Source organism: Pyrus communis, chromosome 6 (genome assembly GCF_963583255.1).
Source record: "Pyrus communis chromosome 6, drPyrComm1.1, whole genome shotgun sequence".
In the NCBI taxonomy this organism is placed as follows: Eukaryota; Viridiplantae; Streptophyta; class Magnoliopsida; order Rosales; family Rosaceae; genus Pyrus; species Pyrus communis.
This window is the reverse complement of record NC_084808.1, coordinates 24,169,984-24,190,377: the sequence shown is the minus strand read 5'-3', so window position 1 is coordinate 24,190,377 and position 20,394 is coordinate 24,169,984. Positions and strand designations below refer to the sequence as shown.

At 38.8% G+C, this 20,394-nt stretch overlaps 3 protein-coding genes and 1 pseudogene across 3 annotated transcripts; 3 read left to right on the top strand and 1 right to left on the bottom strand.

Moving 5' to 3' along the window:
• Positions 1-253: 253 nt before the first annotated feature.
• Positions 254-1,489, top strand: LOC137736279 (GDSL esterase/lipase At3g26430-like; annotated as a pseudogene).
• Positions 1,490-4,213: 2,724 nt separating this feature from the next.
• LOC137738234 (uncharacterized) lies at positions 4,214-8,883 on the bottom strand. The gene is made up of 6 exons (XM_068477866.1): positions 8,556-8,883; positions 8,285-8,446; positions 7,852-8,022; positions 7,587-7,766; positions 6,707-7,256; positions 4,214-5,398 (listed from the first exon to the last, which is right to left on the bottom strand). The coding sequence occupies exons 1-6, from the start codon at positions 8,850-8,852 to the stop codon at positions 4,488-4,490; spliced, it is 2,271 nt and encodes a 756-aa protein (XP_068333967.1). The 5' UTR covers positions 8,853-8,883; the 3' UTR covers positions 4,214-4,487.
• A 5,017-nt stretch (positions 8,884-13,900) lies between these two features.
• On the top strand, positions 13,901-14,599 carry LOC137736278 (putative general negative regulator of transcription C16C9.04c). The gene has a single exon (XM_068475575.1). It carries the CDS (start codon positions 13,901-13,903, stop codon positions 14,597-14,599), a length of 699 nt encoding a protein of 232 aa, XP_068331676.1.
• Positions 14,600-15,535: 936 nt separating this feature from the next.
• On the top strand, positions 15,536-19,113 carry LOC137737499 (chloroplast sensor kinase, chloroplastic). The gene is made up of 9 exons (XM_068476999.1): positions 15,536-16,098; positions 16,252-16,413; positions 16,506-16,835; positions 16,958-17,023; positions 17,121-17,189; positions 17,286-17,378; positions 17,698-17,906; positions 18,085-18,358; positions 18,507-19,113. Exons 1-9 carry the CDS (start codon positions 15,661-15,663, stop codon positions 18,759-18,761), a joined length of 1,896 nt encoding a protein of 631 aa, XP_068333100.1. The 5' UTR covers positions 15,536-15,660; the 3' UTR covers positions 18,762-19,113.
• The last annotated feature ends 1,281 nt before the right edge of the window (positions 19,114-20,394 follow it).

Sequence of the window (20,394 nt, the reverse complement as noted above, 5' to 3'; positions counted from 1 at the left end):
GATGTCCGCCTGGTAATTGATTTCATAGGTAACACTCCATTTGCCATCTTCCCATCCATACAGTTTGTGAAATATGGTAGACTGGTAGTTATTACCGAAACTTTAACATCCACTAATATACAGTTCATCGACTTTTTTAATTTCTTGTCACATTTTTTATTTTCGTGCCCATATGATTGAAAACGATTTATATTATAACAAGTAGACTAGTAACACTTCTAAATAATTGCTCGAGAAAAATTATCTAATAATTATGGCTCGATGGAATGCATTGTTTTCAGCTAAAAGCCTCGGATTTCCATTTCTTAGCGCGTATCTGGATTCAATGGGCAGCAACTTCACTCATGGAGCCAACTTTGCAACGTTGTCTTCGACCATAAGACCTCCCAACACAACTCTTCGTCAGAGTGGGATTAGTCCGATCTCCTTGGACGTTCAATACAACGAGTTCTACATTTTTCCTTCAAGATCCCAAATCGTTCGTAGTCAAGGTTCGTAATACTACTTATACGCGTATAGTTTTCTCTAGTGCAGCTAACAGTACTCTTTTAAAATCCGAATGTGGTGAGTTAATATCACTAATACTTCAACAGTATAATATGATTTTCGACATGTCATCTATAAACTTCAATGTAGGTGTGGAGTATTTGAACAACTAATGCCTAAACCAGAAGATCTGGTCTCTCGTGCTTTATACGCATTTGATATTGGTCATAACAATTTAATTGCCGGGTTATTCTTCAACATGTCTACTACCCAAGTCAAAGCATATGTTCCTGATGTACTAAATCAGTTCAAAAACACTGTCAAGGTACTTAGTGTGATCATTGCTACATTTTATTAAGGGTTAAATAGCAAAATAATCTATGTGTTTTACCTAATTTTCCAATTTAACTTGTTTGTGACGTACTTGCTATATATAGAATAAATACGGTCTAGGAGTAGATACTTTTGGATACACAATACAGGTCCCGTAGGTTGCCTCCGGTACGTATTGTCCCGCCCACCTATCTTAGCCGGACAGGTGGACAAGGCCGGATGTGCCACACCTCACAAGGAAGTTGCTCAGTTTTTCAACCTTGGATTAAAAGAAGCTATTGTCCAATCAAGAAAAGAACTTCCATTGGCTGCAGTCACATACGTTGATGTCTACTCAGGCAAGTACTCCCTCATTAGCCATCCCAAGAAGCATGGTAAGCTTAAATTTTAAACATACACATCTGATTTTGCGCGTTGGAAAGTAAGAAACCTTCCAACAGTTTATATCGAGTTTGTTAATGTGAATGTAAAAAACGTTGCAGGATTCGAGCGGATAAGAGCATGTTGTGGTCAGGGTGGGGAGTACAATAACCAGATCCACTGTGGAAGGAAGGTTATGGTGGATGTGAAAGACATAATGGTGGGAAAGGCATGCAAAGACCTGTCACTGTGGGTGAATTGGGATGGATTTCACACACTCAAGCAGCTAACAAAAGGGTCTCTGATCTAATTTGCAGATGGTTCATTTTCCGACCCATCAATTCCATTGAAACTGGCTTGCCACAGGTAGCTACAACAAGCTCATTAGATCACATGTGACTCTTTTTCTATTCATATAAAAACAGGAGAAAGGTCTAAAGTAACTATTATTATAATATCGCTAGTAACGACAACATATTGATACTTTATTTTCGGACTAAGATTATTTGGAACTGTTTGCTATAATAATCGATTATTCATGGCAACATGATCATTTATTATTGAGAATGTTCATAGTCGAAACCGTGCATACATGCGTCCTCAAAATACATGCACTTCATTATCCATCAAGTTTTTAGTTGGCGTATAACCGAAAGGGTACATTTTCATAACCCATATTTAAGGATCACCTAAATGACTAACGGCCTTCAATGAAATTGACAATCATATTTGTATCAAGCAAAATGGTCGCACGGTTAATCATGAGAATATGAAGTGCTACCAGACCTGTTTTACATTCTTTGTACATAAATAATTAAACGATATTCAATTTGATTAAACTTTGCGTAAAGATTTAAACCATGTTAATGAATATTCCAACAAATTGCAAAAGGGAAAAGTTTTAAAATGTCATATGAACTTGTACATATTTTTGAATTTGTCATATAAACTAAATTTTTTAGCAATTTGTCATACAAACTTTCTGAAATCATTAATTTGTCATCTCATCCTAACTCCATTAAGTTTTTTTATCCAAAGTAAGTCATGTGCGAGGCACATGACTTGTGTTCAAGGTTATTTATGTCATTTAAGATTTTTTTACAAGGTCTTTACTTTTCTTTAGTAAAACTCTTAAATTTTGGGTTCGAGAGTGTTCATGCAGATCGTTGTGTTTGAACAGCGTATATGCATCTCCATTTCCATTTCTAGCACCAAACCTCAACTCATTTCTTATATTACAGAGCCCATATAAAATTTGATTTCATGACATGCTATGAACACCCTAGAATTGTTTTAATCCAAAGCAACTTAATAGAAAGAAGTGGGGTGTTAAAATGAAAGAAATAACTCTAAACACAAGTTACGTGAGAGACACATGACTTATTTTGAATGAAAAACTTAACGGAATTAGGGTGAGATGACAAATTGATGATTTTGGAAAGCTTGTATAATAAATTACCTAAAATTTTAGTTTATATGACAAGTTGAAAAATAGGTACAAGTGCAATATTCAATTTGATTAATACAAGAAGATGTTCAACATCACAGAGACGTTAATTGCAAAATTATGCGATAATCCAACGGTTCAAATCAACTGGGATGGAGCCACTTCACGAAGGCACCCAACAAGTGGATATTCCAACAAATTGTGAATGGCTCCTTTTCGGACCACCAAACCCTTTGAAAACAGCTTGTCGTTAAAAGTAGAAAGGAACACTGAAATACTGAATCACTAAAATCACTTTGGTGTTTTTTCCTTTTGTTTTGCATATACCTTTTCGCGCTTGTTTGAATGTACTTTTAAAATAACTGAAAACACTTTTGATAAAAAAACTTCTAAGATCTAGACAAAATACAAGTGAAACTTGAAAAAGTACCTTAAGCAATTAATGCTTCTTGAAGAAAGCACTTCAAATTCTTTTAGAACCCAAATATATTTTTTTCTAAAAGCACTTTTAATCAATTTAAAAGCTTTTCTAAACGAGTTCTAAACTGATTTTTCAAAATTTTCAAGTGAGAAGAGTTGACAAACTTTTTACTTGGAATGTATGATTGGGCTTGTTTTTGACAAACTGAAAAATATCAAGCAAAAGTAGATGGGCCACCAAAGAGGCCCATCATCTCGTGCCCTCGAGCATTTATGTTCCTGTCGTCTTAGAGGTTTACATGCATGTCACGTGATTGGCATGCTGTTATGGGCCAGCTCTAAGACTTTTATGTTTCTTTCTTAGTTAAACATGTCTATTTACAGGTATGGCCTGCTTTCTAGAATATTGAACAGTTAGATCCTTGAATAGGGATGGATCCATTCCGGATTTCATTGTCCAGAGCTTAAGGACTAAGCAATTTAGATTACTCAATTTGAATTCAACTGTCTCCATTAACTCATTCCGCTGACCCACTTCATACAAACTAAGTGCTCTGATTTCTCTTTCACACAAACAAATAGTCCATATTTTCTAGTCCTTAAACTCCAGACACTAAGGTCCAGAGAAAATCAAATACCTTGATAGTAGGAATACACCTTATATCTAAAAGATTTTGGATAAATGTACAGAATTAAATTGAGGAGCCATAGTCCAAATTTTAATTGAAACTATTTTGCCTAAACATTCAGATCGGGTGATATTGATTCTACATAGGTTGTTTACTACTTCACCTAATTTGATCATCAACATGACTTTTTTTTTTAAACAAACGATATTATCTATACTAAGAAAGAGGGGATGGGCATAACTTCGTAATAAACTAACAACAATGTTGTTCAAAATGACTTTATTCTATTGACATGCCATGTTAGGTTAAAGTACATGGGGGCAACTTTGAAAGTTTACAAATAGTGTGAGGATGTAATGAGTAAGAAACTGGACTACTAAACACCCTAATAATCTGCCATTAGAATCAAACTTCTTATTTCGATTTCCATTACAGACTAATAAATATGATAAAAAATATTATATTACTTATGTTATACATAATCGATTGTTTTGCAACACGACCATGTAGTTCAAGTGATACAAACACTCTTATCTCATACTCATAAGAAAAATTCGACTATTGCACAACCTATCATAGACAATTCTACTAAATATCTAATAAAAAAACAAATATACGATCCAAATATCTAGATAAATTATAAACTTAAAGTAGGCGGTAAGATAATTAGGATTTGGAGGATTATAGGACATGTTAATGTGATTCAATCTGTCCTTGTCTAATCATGTTCCTAATCAACGTTGGACCCTAATCACCTCCATTCATCCCTAATCACTTTGCTTTAACTTAATCCAATCATGCCGCTAATCACCTCATTCCACCTTCCAAGCATAAACGAACAAGGAAAACAGAGAGGATGTGCCACCTGCGTTATCCTGCTCTACTGCCACAGCAGAACACACCTCTTCAGTCAAAGATTGGCCAACGCTCGAAAGCGACGGTTGCTCCGCCGATACCGGCGTAAATATGAACATTCCGTGCCTCGGACCAGAGCAAAACAGCCAGTCATGAACATCCCAAAAAACTTCAACTCTGTTTCTGTTCACATCAACACAATCATTCCCTCTGAACTTCCAATGAAGCCGCTTCACACGAACGGCCTGGATCCCATCAATCTTTATCTCCAACTCCGGATCAGACCCATCTGAGCCGTTGCTGCACTCGATCAAAATCTCATGGAAATTCTCCTTCTCGTGAAACTTGATTCGTGTCGAAAACTTCCTCTTCCCGAACAAATGCTCCCTCCTCGAAACCAAGATCGGTTCAATGAGCGACGGCCGGCAGCCAGTTTTTCTGAATGCGTCTTTCTTCTGATCACCAACCAGCAAAACCACCTCGTCTTCGCAGACAATGGCGACGTAGTAGTCCGATTGTGGCTCCGTTTCGCCGTTGAATTTCGCCGCTTTGAGGTCCCAGACGACATCCACGGCGCTGCCGTCCACCGTGAATTGCTTGGAGCCTTGCTTGCGCCAGAAGTACCACGGCTTGAGCTCGATTTTGCATCGATACTCTTCATCTCTGTTTTGGCCTTGCACCGAAACAGAGAGGCCGTGGAGTAACAGATTCTTGCACCAGGTGACGGTGATCAGCCGGCACTGGCCGGCTATCTTCGTTCTGTACACTGACATGAACATGCTCTGCCCCGACCTGATCACGCCGGCTGGGGTGGGATGAATGCCGGCTGAGAAGCAGGGCGGAATTCCAATTGAATCGTGCATGGTTACTCAACGAAATGTAAGAAAACCAATTGATTTAACGAATGAAATAGGAATGCGTTCGATTAGCTAAGATCCTGCACGAAAGATTTGAAAGAGAGGTTTTCTTGCAGCATGGCATCCAAATGATTAAATTCCCAAACTGGCAGACTTAGAGGGAGAGAGAAGCGACGACGAGAGTAAACAGTTTATATTATGATAGTACAAGCGATAGTTTGCACTAAACTTAAATTTAAGAGAGTAACGCGTTTACGTTTAATGTAAACTGTGCGAGCCTTTTTCCAATCTGTTATTGGGTTTCCGTTTTTAACAACACCTACTTTATTTCGTCTTGGAAGTGGTTTGGGTTTGGAGAATAAGTTTGACCCCAATAAAATCTATCGTTTTCTGGCATGGAAAAAAGCAAACGAGCTCCTTTTCCATCACATAAGAAGTTCATGTGACAGTGTACCAGAAATTAAACAACTCAAAAAGGTTAATGTTAGGGAGGGTAAAGGGAATTAATTTGGATTAAATATTAAATAATTTGGATTTACGATGTGGGTAAATCATGATTCCACGTGGTTTACGTGTTTTAAGCAGATTTCTACTGTGTTAACAGGTATTTTTAACTCCTGGACTGAACAGTACGGAGTAAGTTGTGTGTGGGGAAGTGAGTAGAAAACAGGAATCCTGGGTGGCAGGTGCAGAAAGATAGGAGGAATCTGCTCTGCTCCAACTCAGAGTCTTCACTAGTCTCGAAGACGCTTTGGTGACAGTGAAATGGTTACTAAACGAGCCCTTAGGGATTATGGCTGAAGACCTGCAGGTGGAATGGAAACAATAGCACTTCCACATTGCAACTAAGATGATGAAACAAATTAAATGAATCGACCTTTACCTTTCTCAAGAGTCAGATTGATTGCTGAAGTTGCAGAACAGTTGAGCGGCGTTGTCTTTCTGAACAAGAATTAAAACTTCATTCATAGACATACCAACATAAAGAAATTCATGAGCAGGCTACTGAAGCTTCATTTATCACAAATTATAGTCAGTAGGGCAATTACAATCGCACATGCGCGCGCACAACATATAGATACATCAGAGGTGATCACAACGTGAGGAAGAAGCACTAACGAAAGAATGGTGGTTCACGAGCACTATCATTGAGCTTTTGAAAAGAGAGAAAGCGACTTCCTGTTACTTGCAGTTAAAGAATCTAACATATCGCTATGGTACCTGCACAGCTATAGCTTTCTGGAAGGTTACCCTTTACTACAGGAGGGGGGCCTACAGCAAGAGTACAAATGCGAATCAATTGAGCTGGGCGAATCCACTGTTGCATCTGAAGTGATTGAGATCAACTATCATTACAGTGATGTCATCCAAACTACCCCTACTCGTGGCAAGTCTCACAAGCTCCTTACAAGCAGCCACCAGTCCACCCGAAGAGGTAGGTTGAATCTTCGTGCTTACTCGCTTTACCACTGATATTCTTCTCGACTTTGATGGAGGCCTTTCATTTTCATTTGGAAATTCATTCTCTCTATCTTTCCAGCTATCTGGAGATTGAGTCTCTTTTTTGGGTGATTCCATCTTCATGTTTAATCGCTTTACCAAGGATATTCTTCTCGACTTTGATGGAGGGCTTTCATTTTCACTTGCAAAGTCATTCTCACTATCTTGCCAGCTATTGACCGCCTTCTTAAAGCCTGGGGATTGCATCCCTTTTACTTGCTTAACCAGCGAAACCCTTCGCAACTTTGATGAAGGGCTCACACTGACACAGCCATGGCCATCATCATTCAGAAGATCTCCTGAGGGTGCCGATTTCTTCTGAATTGAACATAATCGTTTCACAGTATCGATGGCTTCTTGGTTGTCAACCTAGGTGAAACAGTTCAACATCAGAGTTAGAAAGAACTGACTTTCATTATTCTCGGCAGGGATGTGGACTGAGATATCCATTCATGCACCAAGAAAGACTTTAACAATTAGCAGAAAAAGCAAATGGGAGATATAGTTTAAACAAAAACAAAGGTTCTGCAAAAATGTGTGCTGTCACACTGCCTAACAATCGTAGAGATTTATCCATGCAAAAGGCAAGTCAATACAAGCAATGAGATATCAGCAAAAGCATTAATGACTGCATTTCCAGTTTTGACAACACTTCCGAATAATAAGATAGATATTTCACGCATCAAAGGTTCTGTTTACCTCTCCCCATAGTCCATCCGAAGCCAATACAAGAAATTCCATATCTGGAGTCAGCTGCAGTATCTTTGTTTCAGGCTCAGCCACCACCCAGTTTTTCAGATGAGCATCTCCAATGCTTCTAGAAACAGAAAGAACCCCATGAACTCTCCATGCTCCTCGGTGGAACTCTACATAACCTCCCTAATCACAATACCAACAATTATCATCAAAATATTTCCAATATATGTCAGTACTACGTATTTGTGACAATGATTATGTTAAATACCTCATGCTCTATTCTTTTGCGTTCGTCCTCCTGTTCTGCCTTATGATCCTTTGTAAGAGCTTCCGCCACTCCACCTCTACAAAGAACAGCCCGGCAATCTCCCAAGTTTGAAATAACAACCTCCTGCCCTTCGATTAAGGCTGTGACACAGCAGGTTCCGCTGCCTAAACCCTGCATTCACCCGAAATCATCAATAAACCTTTACTAATACAGACCATGTTCTTAGTCATAACTAACAAGATTACCCTCCATAATTCAGTTGAGCTGAACAACATTTTCATGTATCGAGGCTAATAATCAATGAAGTTTTCTAAGCAAATTGGATGGAATTCATCATTTTTTTCGCTTCCAAATGTCACGTTTACACCTCACACCTCTAACATGTAATCAGTCAAGAGAATTAAGGATGCAGAGAAACCAGAATTGCAATTACCTGTTCCAAGAACTCCCGGTCTGTCTTCAGATACCCAGCTTTAACTGCCTCTTTAGTTTCCGTATGCATTTCCATCATTTCGACAATATTATTGTGCAAATTCTCAGCAACAAAGTCTGCGGCCCTCTTCCCACCATGCCCATCATACACCCCAAAAAACGCCTACAAATTGAAGAAAAAAAAAATTAAATTAGAAAAGCCAATAAAGAAAGTACTAAAAAAAAAAAGGATTCCAGCAAACCCCATAAATGATTAGAGCAAATTTGCTTACTTTCTTTGATTTCTGTCCCTGTAAGCAAGAAACAATCTTGTGGGTATCTTCCATAAACTTCTTCTTGCCTTTGGAGGCGGAGACCCCAACTCCAATCCCGTTAAAGCAGACGGCGCCGTTCTGCGGGGTGAAATCCCGGAGCTTCTCGGTTTTAATTTCTTGCAGGACGTTCGGGATCGCAATCATCGGAGGTCTCTTCCGCTTCAGAGAAGAAGATGAAGCGGCAACCGCATCAAGCACGGCGGCGGTAGAGCATAACGAATCGGAATGCGAAACGGGGAGTTCTGAGCTCGCCATTGCTGCAGAAAACGTAGAGAGAGAGAGAGAGAGAGAGAGAGAGAGAGAGAGAGGCGCCAACGGCTAGAAAGAAAGAAAATGTGAGAGAAATTGATGGGGGAGGAGTGAAGTAGTAAAGCAGATGATTGGAAGGGGCAGAGAGAAGTTAGGGTTCTCGTGGGGTCAAAACTAGGAGCCGTTAGGAATGCGGTCAAAACTTTGAAATAAACTTGGTTCCAGAAACTTTCCCGGATAAATTTAACTGAAAAAATAACAGAAATTTCAAGATTTCAGTCTAACGACTATATACAGTTGTAACAACAATTTTGACTTTTTCGAGCCAAAAAGTTGGATTTGACCCAGTTGGGTTAGGACTTAGGATTGATCAATTCGTCTGTGTTAATCGAAAGAATTGAATCGATTGATCTAGTAACTGTTAAAAAAAGTTTAGCATGAAACTCTTCAGACTTGTTTTGTGTTTGCTGCTATTTTGTAGTTTACTCTTTCGGTTGTATTTTCCGTTTTTTCCATAAAAAAATGCTATTTTGTAGTTTATTCTTTCGCTTGTATTTTGTTTTATGCTCTTCTTATTTGAACAATGTAACGTCAATTGGGACGGAGTCCTTGATCCAAATAAAGAAAGATTAGGATTCAACTGCGGGAATGGTATTTTGTAAATTCAATTCTATATGGTATGTTTTTGTTTATAACCATAAAATTCAACCAATTATGATTTGAATTCAACCAATTATGAATTCGATGATAACGAACTTGTATATGGTATCTTTTTGTATTATAACCATAAAATTCTTGCTCTATAATTAGCTAAATTATTCGGTCAAGTATCTTCAAGTTACGTTAGGCCCTTTTGAATTAGTGAAGAGTGTTCTAAAAAACGCCTAGGCATTCGGCGGTGGTCTTCCGATGCGATTTGGGGGAAATCGTTACAAAAGTTGGTGGGTATCTAGGCGGCTGCGTAGGCGCTCTAGGCGGTGCTAGGCGATGCTCAAGGTGGTTTGAAATTCTTGCCAACGTTGAAGGCTCTACAACTTTTGCCGTCTCGAACTCTCATTGGATCTGCAACTCTAACTCTCGCATCTGCATCGAAACTCCCATCTGCGTCCGCATCTAAATATAGCCATTGCTTTGCTAGAGGTTTTTGGAAGAATAACGAGAGAGAGAGAGATATATATAGCCATGGAGGTTGCTTTACAAGAGGTTTCTGGAGAGAGAGAGAGAGAGAGATTTCTGGAATTTTGTGATATGGTTCACGGGTTGATAAGAAATAAAGTGGGAAGAGAGATGAGATTCCTGGGATTTTGTGATATGGTTCACGGGTAGATAAGAAATAAAGTGGAAGAGAGTTGTGGGAAGAGAGATGTGGCTGTTTGCCACATCTATGTCAATTTTTTTTCTTTTTTTATCATTTTTTGTCTGCCATTAGGGAATAAAAAAATTATTTTTATATAAAATAAACAATGTTGTTTATTAAATGAGAAGCAAAGCCTAATAATAATTAAAATATGTGGGCTGAGTAAATGTTATAAAACTAACATAAAAAGCCCTAAAATTTTACAAATATACTCATACTTTATAATATATATAATAAATATACATAAATCCGCCTAGGCTCCTCTGCCTAGCCGCATAAGCGCTAGGCGTCTATCCGCCGCCTGACTAGCGCCTAGCGTTTTTTTAGAACCTTAGTGAAAACGGATTGGATTAGAGGTTTTAATAGCAGTAAAAAATTAAACCTAACAATATTTATAGAGGTTGGGTAAAGTGCCTACGTCCTCTTTGGCGGACTAGGATCCTCACCAGATCCATTATATTCGGATTCTCCGGATCACCCAATCTCAGCCGTCCGTAATAGAATCGTGTGGTTGAAAATGAACTATCTCTTTAACTCATCTTCCCCACTCTCCTCTGCAATTACCAAAGCACATCGACATCACCCCATCCAAGCTCATTCCTTAGCCTCTGCGAGAAAATCCTACAAGCGTCCATCCTCAGATCAACAACTGCAGCCAACACGACGAAAGCCCTTGCATCCTCCGTGCAGTTCTCGTGTTGCACGCTCACCTCCACCGCATTTGCAGCGGCGCGTTTAGGTTTGTTTGCAGCAGTGATGGTGATTGTTGCAGAGGAGAGGGGAACGAGAATATGGGTGATTCAGAGGATTTGGCGAGAATCCTAATCCCTCTTCGGCGATCCCATGAGAAATTTCACTACAAGAAAGTACAAATTTTGTTCAAGAAAACAACCCCTCCTTTCTCAGTCTAAGGTCATAAACTATTTCTCACCCCTTAAATTAACTCTTTTGGTGGCTCACTTGTATTCTCATGTGCTTTCTCATATAGTAATGCTAGGTAGACTAAATTTGCAAACTAAGTGATGTGCTACCAATAAAAAATAAACACAGTAATTAACACATAAGTAATAATCCAATTGTTAACTTCCATGTCATTTGAGTTACAAAATTTGGTCTCCCTAGCATTACCCTTTTGCATAAGCCGTAAAATCAGCTTTTTTTTTTTTTGTTTTTTTAGCAAACAAAATATTATCTACACTAAGATGGTGATGGAGTGAGCTAAGTCTCATAAGAACTAACAATACTGTGGTTCAAATTCGCCTTTGACGAGAATCGAATCTAAGACTTCTTACTTACAGGTGAAGAGGAATATCACTAGATCGTAGTACTAAATGACACCCGTAAAATCAACTTTAGATTACAATAGAAATTCAAAAAGAAAAACAAATATGTCGCAGTCCGCTTGAGCGTCAGTAGTCCGCATGAGCGCCTTTCGTGTCTAATACCGAATGCCTCCTGACTGCTTTTGCTCTCAAACCCTTTTGAATCTTCGATCCTGATTCCATCCCAACATGATCAGTGTAAGTGTTATCACCAAATTCTAAGCCAGTGTCATGGAAACAATTACGAAAAATCTATTAAAACATGAAACAGAAGCAATTACCAAAAAGGTTTACTAACATAATTGCTGATGAGACTGCAGGACTACAATCCATCGCCATGTTCAAGGTGGGAAGACCAATGGTCAAGAAAATTCTGGTATTCGTTGGCAAGCTCAGCTGGATTAGGGGTCCTAGCAAGTCTTGAGAAAAATCCTAAAACACCATCCTCCCTAGCCAGTGAAACAAATAAGGAAGAAATGAGTGCAATAACCACTGTTTTGTCGATAAAATGATTTGGGCTAATCTGAAGGATGTGCGTGCATGCATGCATGATAGTATATCCAGGCCGGCCTTAAGATTTCAGGAACCTTGTGCGAAAGTAAGTCGAAAACCTTGAGAAATACTAAAATTGTAATTGGTTTTCAATTGTAGATCTATAAATTGTAATAGGACGAGGAATTTTATAAACACCACTAGTGGAGCCGTGTATTAGTGTTTTCCATTGATTTTAAGAGGTACAAGTTCAAACCTTTGTGTCATTTTTTTGTGAAAATTGATGCATTTAACTTATAGAAAATTGAAAAAAAAAAGAAAAAGAAAAGAAATCGGATATAAAATAGCCCAAAGACCACCAGCGCTAAGAAATCATGTTTGTTAACTACCTACACATTTAGGTATATATAGATAGGAAGCTTTTAAGAGCAGCTCCACCGTTGTGGATAGTCAGGTGGATCGTGGAGATTTTCAATCCAATTGCCTCCCCTCCTTACTTCAGCCTATGCAGGCGATTGGGCTGGTGGGGGGGGGGGGGGGGGGAAGACGAGTGAGAGGGCGGGCTCGAAACGCAGGCCCAAGTGCCTTAGGGCAAGCTGACGTCAGCTACATTATAAAATTAATAAAAAAAATGTAAACAATTAATAAAAAATCCAAAATAAAATTTAAAATTTAAAAAAAAATTTTAATTTTTCTATAAATATCTTATCATTATCTTCCACCTTACACCACAATTTTATGTTTTCTCAAATACTTTGGGTTGTAATTTCTTATTTAATGAAATGTGGTACAACGAGACCGATTAAAAATCATATTTGAAATAAAATTATTTTTTATTATTTTATAAAATTAAAAATACTAATATTTTATTGCATATTGCCTTAGCTATTCAGTTTAGGGGTGGAGATGCAAAAGGCAATTACTATTCATTAAATGCAGTTACTATTCACTGGAGGGGATTCAATAGGCAGTTGCATTGGGAGACCTTTCCTACACCGGAGCTGCTCTAAGGGAAGAGATTTCCATTTTTTTTTTTTTTATAAAAATGGGAATTAGTTATGGGGTTCATACCACATCGAACTTTAACGATCCAAACCGTCTATTTTTCAAGTGACATCTCATAGATCATCCTTGCAAAATATTAGCCAAATTAGAAATATTTAAGACGTCTAATTGGGTTTAAAAAATTGAATACTTTGTTATATAAAAAACAATAAAATTTTATCTTGATAATTAAATAGACAAATGGTTTCGGATTTAATTAAATTTTTGTACGAATGATCTATGAATCGAGACTTATAAAATAGGCGTTCAGATTGTTGAAGTTTGACATGGAGTGGACCCACACATAATCCTTATTTTTTGAAAAAAAAAAATAAGAATCCCTTTGCATAAAAGGCTTGTATATAGATATATACATGCAAAAATGAAAAAGCGGGCCCTCGCAGTTTGGGGCCTTGTAGTGGTGATTCTGAGTATATTATATATACATAAGCTCTATCTCCTTTGAAGACTAAAATTTTGGCATGTTCCCGATCTATTTTTTCTTGTATCCTCAATAAATAAACATGAATAATGATATAAATCTGGTAAATTATGTTGTCCCAAAAATACGTACAATATCTAGGTATATAAATACTTTTCCCACCGACAACAAATATTTTTCCCACGTAAAATAGGGAAATTTTGGGTACCCTCCAAGCAACCTAATTCTATATATAAGGGGTGTGGTTCAATAAGACGGAAATATACCTACACCAATCTCTCTCTCTCGCTCTCTATCTCTTTGTTTTGGAACACAATCGACCTAGGATTATCACAATCTCATCCTCTTCCTGTCGATCCCCAACTGGTAAATTCGTAATTATATACAATTATATGTCATGAGTGTTCCGCAGGAAGAAAAGCCTTGTTGTCCGCTCTGCGCGGAGGAGATGGATTTGACAGATAAGCAATTGCACCCGTGCGAGTGCGGTTACGAGATATGCCTTTGGTGTTGGCACCAAATAATGGACATGGCCGAGAAGGACGAGAGGGAAGGGCGATGCCCTGCGTGCCGTGCACCTTACGACAAGGAGAATATCGTAGGGTCGACGGGCCAAAGGTATGAGAGACAGGCGGCTGAACTGAAAAAGATGAAGATTGACATGGAAGCGCGTCGCCGGAAGCAGCAGCTCAGTGGCGTGCGGGTGGTTCAACGGAACCTTGTTCACATAGTAGGGTTGCCGCTTGATCTGGCGGACGAACACCTTTTGCGGCGGAGAAAATATTTCGGGCAGTATGGGAAGGTTGTGAATGTTTTCATCCGGCAATTTACAGACAATACGTGTAGTAATGTATATATTACTTACTCGAAAGAGGTGGAAGCGATTCGTTGTGTTCAAAGAGTCGATGGCCGGACGTTCCTCTGGTCGGATGGTAGAGCTTTGAGGGCATGCTTTGGTAACGAGAAGGTATCGTCACGCATGCCTAGAAAGTGTGCCTTGCAACAATCCTCGTTGTATGTTTCTGCACGAGGAGGCCAAGTCTCGGATTCTCAAGACAAGAATAGTTTAGGGTTTAATTCTTCCCTAAAGTTGTAATTATCAATTTGTCATGATTCCTAAATTTTATATTCAGACGTATACGATACTTTACGTTGGAAAAATTATAAGTAAATTATAATATTTTTCTAAGAAGCACTTAGATAATTAGGCTGAGATGCGTGCATCTCATTCTCTTTAAAAAGATTCAAACCCATTGTGGTTATAAAGTCCACAAATCGGTTGACTTGTCCTCTCCAAGATACGTGCACCAACACTTTGTACTTGCATCACAAAAATCTAAGGTCTTGTTCGATTATGTTTTACAAATGAAACTGTTTTGTGAACCCGAAAAAGAAAAACATGACTTTACATTTTGAATATGAGATGGTAGCCAATATTTAAAAATTAACAAAATTCGATGGTTGCCAATATCATGGTGGTGAGTGTGGCGGTAAGAGGTTAGATTCTATCTTTTGAAAAAAAAGATTCAAACTTAAGTGCTCATGAGTGAACACCAAATCAATTTTGTTAAGCCCAAATGTGCTATTTTAATCTATATAGCTTTAAACAATGTTCGATTCTTAAACAATAATGTTTCAAGAAAATCTTGTTCATGATTAATTTTGCTTAACTATAATTTCATTCATCGTCATTGTTGATTAACCAATTCAAGACTTATTTGTGATTGATATTATACTTAAACAATCTATCATGTCAATTAATTGAATCAAAACACAAGAAAATAAGTAGAAAGATTTTATCAATTAGACAATTAAATCTCGTTTTGTCTCCGAAATAAATTCAAAAAAGAATTGTTGCTGTTATTTCGATTCAAAAAAAAAAAAAAATTGTTATTCACACTTTAGCAACATAAATTAAATAAATAACCGATGAAAAAGGCAAAATTTTTGGCGCCCAAACGACGTCGGACAACTGAAATGGCATTCAGTAATTTCAGAGGTTTGTCCTACTGTCGGTTAGTCCTTCTAAGCTCAGCCTGCAACAGAAAATCAGTCAGCGTTTTATCGGCAGATTGACTTTTACCTCCGTCCACTCACTCTGACTCGCTCGATTCAACTCACCACCACAACCTCCTCCTCCCCCTCCTCCGTCTCCAAATGCTTCTTCTCTCTGCAACCACCCACCAGCACCCGTCAATTTCCACTTCTACCCTCCTCTTTCCCCCTATTTCCCACAAACTCCCCGCCTCCCTCAAACCCAACGCCACCTCCACTCCCCGACCCCATGACCTCCTCACCATCAACGCCTTCTCCCCCTCCTCCCTCCAAAACCCTAACCCTAGCTCCCCCCAGACCATCCGCCACGTCACTCACTCCGCTTCCGATGGCGACCCCGACTCCAATTCCATGGTCCCCTCCGCCTCCGCCGTCGCCTCCGCCATCCGCAGAGCCTCCACTTCCCCCGTCGACTTCATGCAGAGGATCGAGAAGGACCAGAAGAGCGGCATCGTGCTTCCCAGCCCCGACTTTCAAAGACTCTGCATTCAGCAGTTGGACCTCTTTCGCCGAATCGTCGACCCCGGTGCTCTCCTCTCGGTCAGTTTAGGCAAAATAATATCTTACTCTCTATTAATCACATTGCTAATTTTGTTTCTGTATGATTAATTATGGATTACATTTGTGTACGTTCATGTATGTATAGTATATGTATAATTTTGGATTCATACGTATATATGTGTGTATGTATAGGTGTATGTAAGACCAGCTGGTAGTTATGTGATGGACCGATTAGAGCTTCGTAGGGTAACTTGCCATCCAGGAGTGAAGGCATCAGACATTGTGATATTAGTCGGAAGTTTTAGTGTTGCTGCCGGTTTTCGCGCCGCGGAGGCCGTGCTCTCCAATCACAAAGTAGATACTGAATTTGAAGTATTAGTGTTTAGTCTTAGTTGTGGATTGATATATTGTGACTGAATACATTCAGTTGGGAATTGAATTTGTAGGTGGAAGTTGTAGCTGAGTGTAAAGCTGTGGTTTTTCCGATGGTGAAGCACCCTTTTGTGGTAGGCTTCTTGGTTGCTGAACTTCCCGGGATGGAAATGCCTCCGCCACCCGGGAGTGTTCAGGGTGAGGGTCGTGATTTGGTTTGCCGCCCGACTCCTGAGGAAGCCTATGCTTTGCCTCCAAGCTCCAATGTCAAATCTTGGGGTACTCCTTGCAGTCTGGATGATCACGCTGAACCATCATTAAGAGTTTACAAGTTTAGTGCTGAGCAGATATCAAATGCTATCAACATTTCTCGGTCTATAGCTTTGGCGTATGTTATGGATCAGGTACTAACAGTAAAATAATAATAGTAATTTTTACTTATGGTGTGTGGCGGCCATGACTATATTTGTGTCTTTTAAAGTCCATTCGTCTTAATTGGTGATAAAAAAAATGCGTACTTCCGCAGAAGGCAATGCTACTCCAGCAGTCATCATGGCAGAATAATGTCAGGATGGGTAGTCTGGTTGAACAAGTAAGACAACTGTTATTGCATTTGTGATTTGGCTTTGCATTTTCTTAATATGGAAGTGTTTATTTTTTAATTTTGCTCACGCTATGTATTCTTCCAGATTCGTGGTCCTCTTTCTAGCCTTCGAACCTTAAGTAAAATGTTATCCATGCATATGAAGAGGAGTGAGGTTTGTCTTTGTATATGACCTTTTTTTTTATAATTTTTGTCTTAAATATATTCATTTTATGTCCTGTATTTACACTGGCATGGTGTACTTATGTAGATTTCTTATGACATTGTTGAAAATATACGGGTGCAAGGCGATCATATGAAAGATACCCTTCAGCAACTCCAGGATGCTGTTTACTTGACCAAGGCACTTAGTCTCTCTCCCTCTCTCTCTCTGACACGTTTTAATCATATACATTCCGTTGTCATTGAGGCTTCTTATACTGTGTTCAAGGAGTCAATCTGTTTATCAGCAGTTTCCTAGTCATTTTTGGCAATCTGTTCCCATTGTTGTATGTCCTTTCAAATTTTTCTGAGATATGCATGCTCAAGATATTTTTCAGTCATACCTGTGTGTGTAGTTGGAACTTACAAATTTTCTCTGAGACTTAAAAAAATTTGAAGGTCCGTCTATATTATTATCGCTATGGGTCAGACACACTGACCTTTCCATCTGATTTTTCTAGGCTAATATCATGCGCTCTGGTGAACATGATTCAACATATTCCTATCCTGACTCAGCGAGGTCTCGGTTACTGAATAACCTTCCAAGGGATAGTTCCAGCATTAAGATGCAAGTTCCAAGCGAACAACATTCTCTAAATGCCGCAACCAAAGATACGGAGATGCCCATGCCACCCCTAGCCCTTGCTCCTTTACAGCAAAATGGGATTAGGTAGGCTATAAATTCTGAGATCATCACTTCAGATTCCAAAGAATATGGAAAAGAAAAACAAAATTGAGTATATCACTATTGTTTTCACTAGTGCATAGAGCTGGATACTTGAAATTAATGCCCCTCTTATAACATAGAACGTATCATTTTGCTAATGCTTGTCAATTATGTCAGGAAGACCTTGCAATGTTTCTGATATACTCGTAGATTTGGTTGAAGCTGTAAGACCTCTGGCTAAAAACCAGCAGCGCGTGGTAGAACTGAATGAACTTGAAAACTCTTTGCAAGTTGCTGTAGAAGAACCTGCTTTGCGACAGGCTCTGAGCAATTTAATCGAGAGTGCATTACTGCGTACGCACAGTGGGGGAAAGGTAGAAATTGTGTCTACTGGAGCACCAGCAGGTGGTGCTCTTGTAGTAATTGATGACGATGGGCCTGATATGCACTATATGGTAATAGTTGCAGACTTTGAACTCTGCTAACTTGATCTTCTATTAACAATTAGAGATTTAACTTTTCTTTTATTAGTCGATTGTAACTCACCATCACTGCATACGGTTCGTCATGGATTAACTTTAGTGTTGGATTATTTGTCTTCAGACACAAATGCATTCTCTCACTCCTTTTGGAGCCGATCTCTTCTCAGAAAATATGGTTGAAGACAACATGACCTGGAACTTTGTGGCCGGGCTGACAGTTGCTCGTGAGATCCTCGAAAGTTATGGCTGTGTTGTCCGTGTCATATCACCCCGAATCACAGATGCTGAACTTGGAGCAGGTGGAACTCGAGTAGAACTGTGGCTGCCTTCTCTCATGGAAATATCCGATATTGATGGCCCTGCTCAGGGGGCGTAGAAAGAATTGAAGCTTTCATCGGTAAGATTGTTCAAAGACCAGAGAATTAATCCTGCCTCTATCTGATGATTTGCGAGAATGAGGTGGTTGAATTCGGAAATTGTTTCCTTGATGATGCGTCTAAACCTAATACTTGCAATTTGGTGGAAGTTCTGTATAGTTTTTCCCCCGTTCCACACCATGCATACTCTTGTACATAAATAAGGACAAATAGGGCGCTATTGGAATCCGCATGCGTATATGCACGATGTGTAGTTTCCTGTTTGAAGATTCATCACTCGTATGTAAAAGTTGTCTGTAAAGCTTACAAACTTAAAAGAGTATAAAACACCTGGCAAACTTGATTTCTTGAGTACGTTAGATTTCATGTGGCCCTCCCTTGTTTTTGGGCCCTGCTTTGTTTTGTGCCTTTTGGGCTTTTACAAAAATTATACTGTCCAAAACTAGGGGATTAAAACAATAACAACAAAATCTTTTTCCACTACGTCTGGTCGGTTATATGATTGAATATTCTAAGATTTCATAAATTATTAATGACAAAAGATGTAACCAAACAAGAGTTGAAAAACCGACAAGACCCGACCCCCCGTTGGTGCACGCTGCTCAACATCTTAGCGCGTCAAAGCCATACTCATAGCTTGGGTTTGGGAGATTTGGTTTGTTGCTTTTTTTATGTCGGAATTATAATAATTCAAGTTTGTCACTCTTGATTACCGGATAAGAGAGATAGAGCGGAGCTGCATGAAACCGTAATACCAAAGTTTTTTCTAGTGCAACTTTTGACCCAAATATACTTAAGACTGGTGATGAAAATGTTTTTTAAATCAGTCATTTTTTTAAAAATCAAGTGGATTTTGAAACATCACTTGAAATGCTTTCTGCAAAAAGCACATCTAGTTCTTCTTCTAAAAAAACACTTCAAAAACATCTTCGGTTATTTTAAAAGCATTTTCACACGAGCTCTTAACCATAGCCATACCCTCGTGTTTCCTAAATAACTATCTTGTGATTGGCTTTACACCATTTTTAGTGTACTAATTTCACTCATAAAACAACCTCAAATAACATTTGTGAAAGGGTATAGGCAACGATGTCACGATCGTATAGTTGGCCACTCAAATCCCCCTTTTCCTTATCTCAATTTTAATGAATAAGACCTGTCATAACATCGTTTTTGACGCATTAATATTTGTCCACTTTGCAAAGCAAGAGCATAGCAGAAGCATGGCACTGTATTTTTCGCATTAACTTTGTTTATATCCACACAATTAATAGTACCAAACCGGAACATCCTTTGGCACTATCGATTGCCCAAAGTTTGATGACTAGTCTGCACGTTTATACGACATGTCGGCCCAACAATCTGGCCAATCGATTTGGGAACATGCAGTTGTTTGTCCCACCCACTTAGTATTATGGCACCACGTGGAAGCACCACGATGGTTCGAGATTATGCAGCCCTTCCGGACCGGCCAACTGCCCACTGCCCCGCTCAACGTTAATATGCGGGGACGTACAGCTCCTATTATTGAATCCGGATTCTTGTTAGATTTTTTTTGTGAAGATTTCGAAGATTAGTGAAATTATTTTAAATATTTTTATTTAAAATTAAATACAAATATTATATGATAAA

Coding starts and splice junctions, on each gene's coding strand:
- LOC137738234 (XM_068477866.1), bottom strand. CDS start 8,852: ATGGCGAGCTCAGAACTCCCCGTTTCGCATTCCGATTCGTTATGCTCT. Junction 8,023..8,284: donor ACCGGGAGTTCTTGGAACAG/GTAATTGCAATT, acceptor GGGTGAATGCAG/GGTTTAGGCAGCGGAACCTG. Junction 7,257..7,586: donor CGGATGGACTATGGGGAGAG/GTAAACAGAACC, acceptor TGTTTCACCTAG/GTTGACAACCAAGAAGCCAT.
- LOC137736278 (XM_068475575.1), top strand. CDS start 13,901: ATGAGTGTTCCGCAGGAAGAAAAGCCTTGTTGTCCGCTCTGCGCGGAG.
- LOC137737499 (XM_068476999.1), top strand. CDS start 15,661: ATGCTTCTTCTCTCTGCAACCACCCACCAGCACCCGTCAATTTCCACT. Junction 17,379..17,697: donor ATGCTGTTTACTTGACCAAG/GCACTTAGTCTC, acceptor TGATTTTTCTAG/GCTAATATCATGCGCTCTGG. Junction 17,907..18,084: donor TTACAGCAAAATGGGATTAG/GTAGGCTATAAA, acceptor TATGTCAGGAAG/ACCTTGCAATGTTTCTGATA.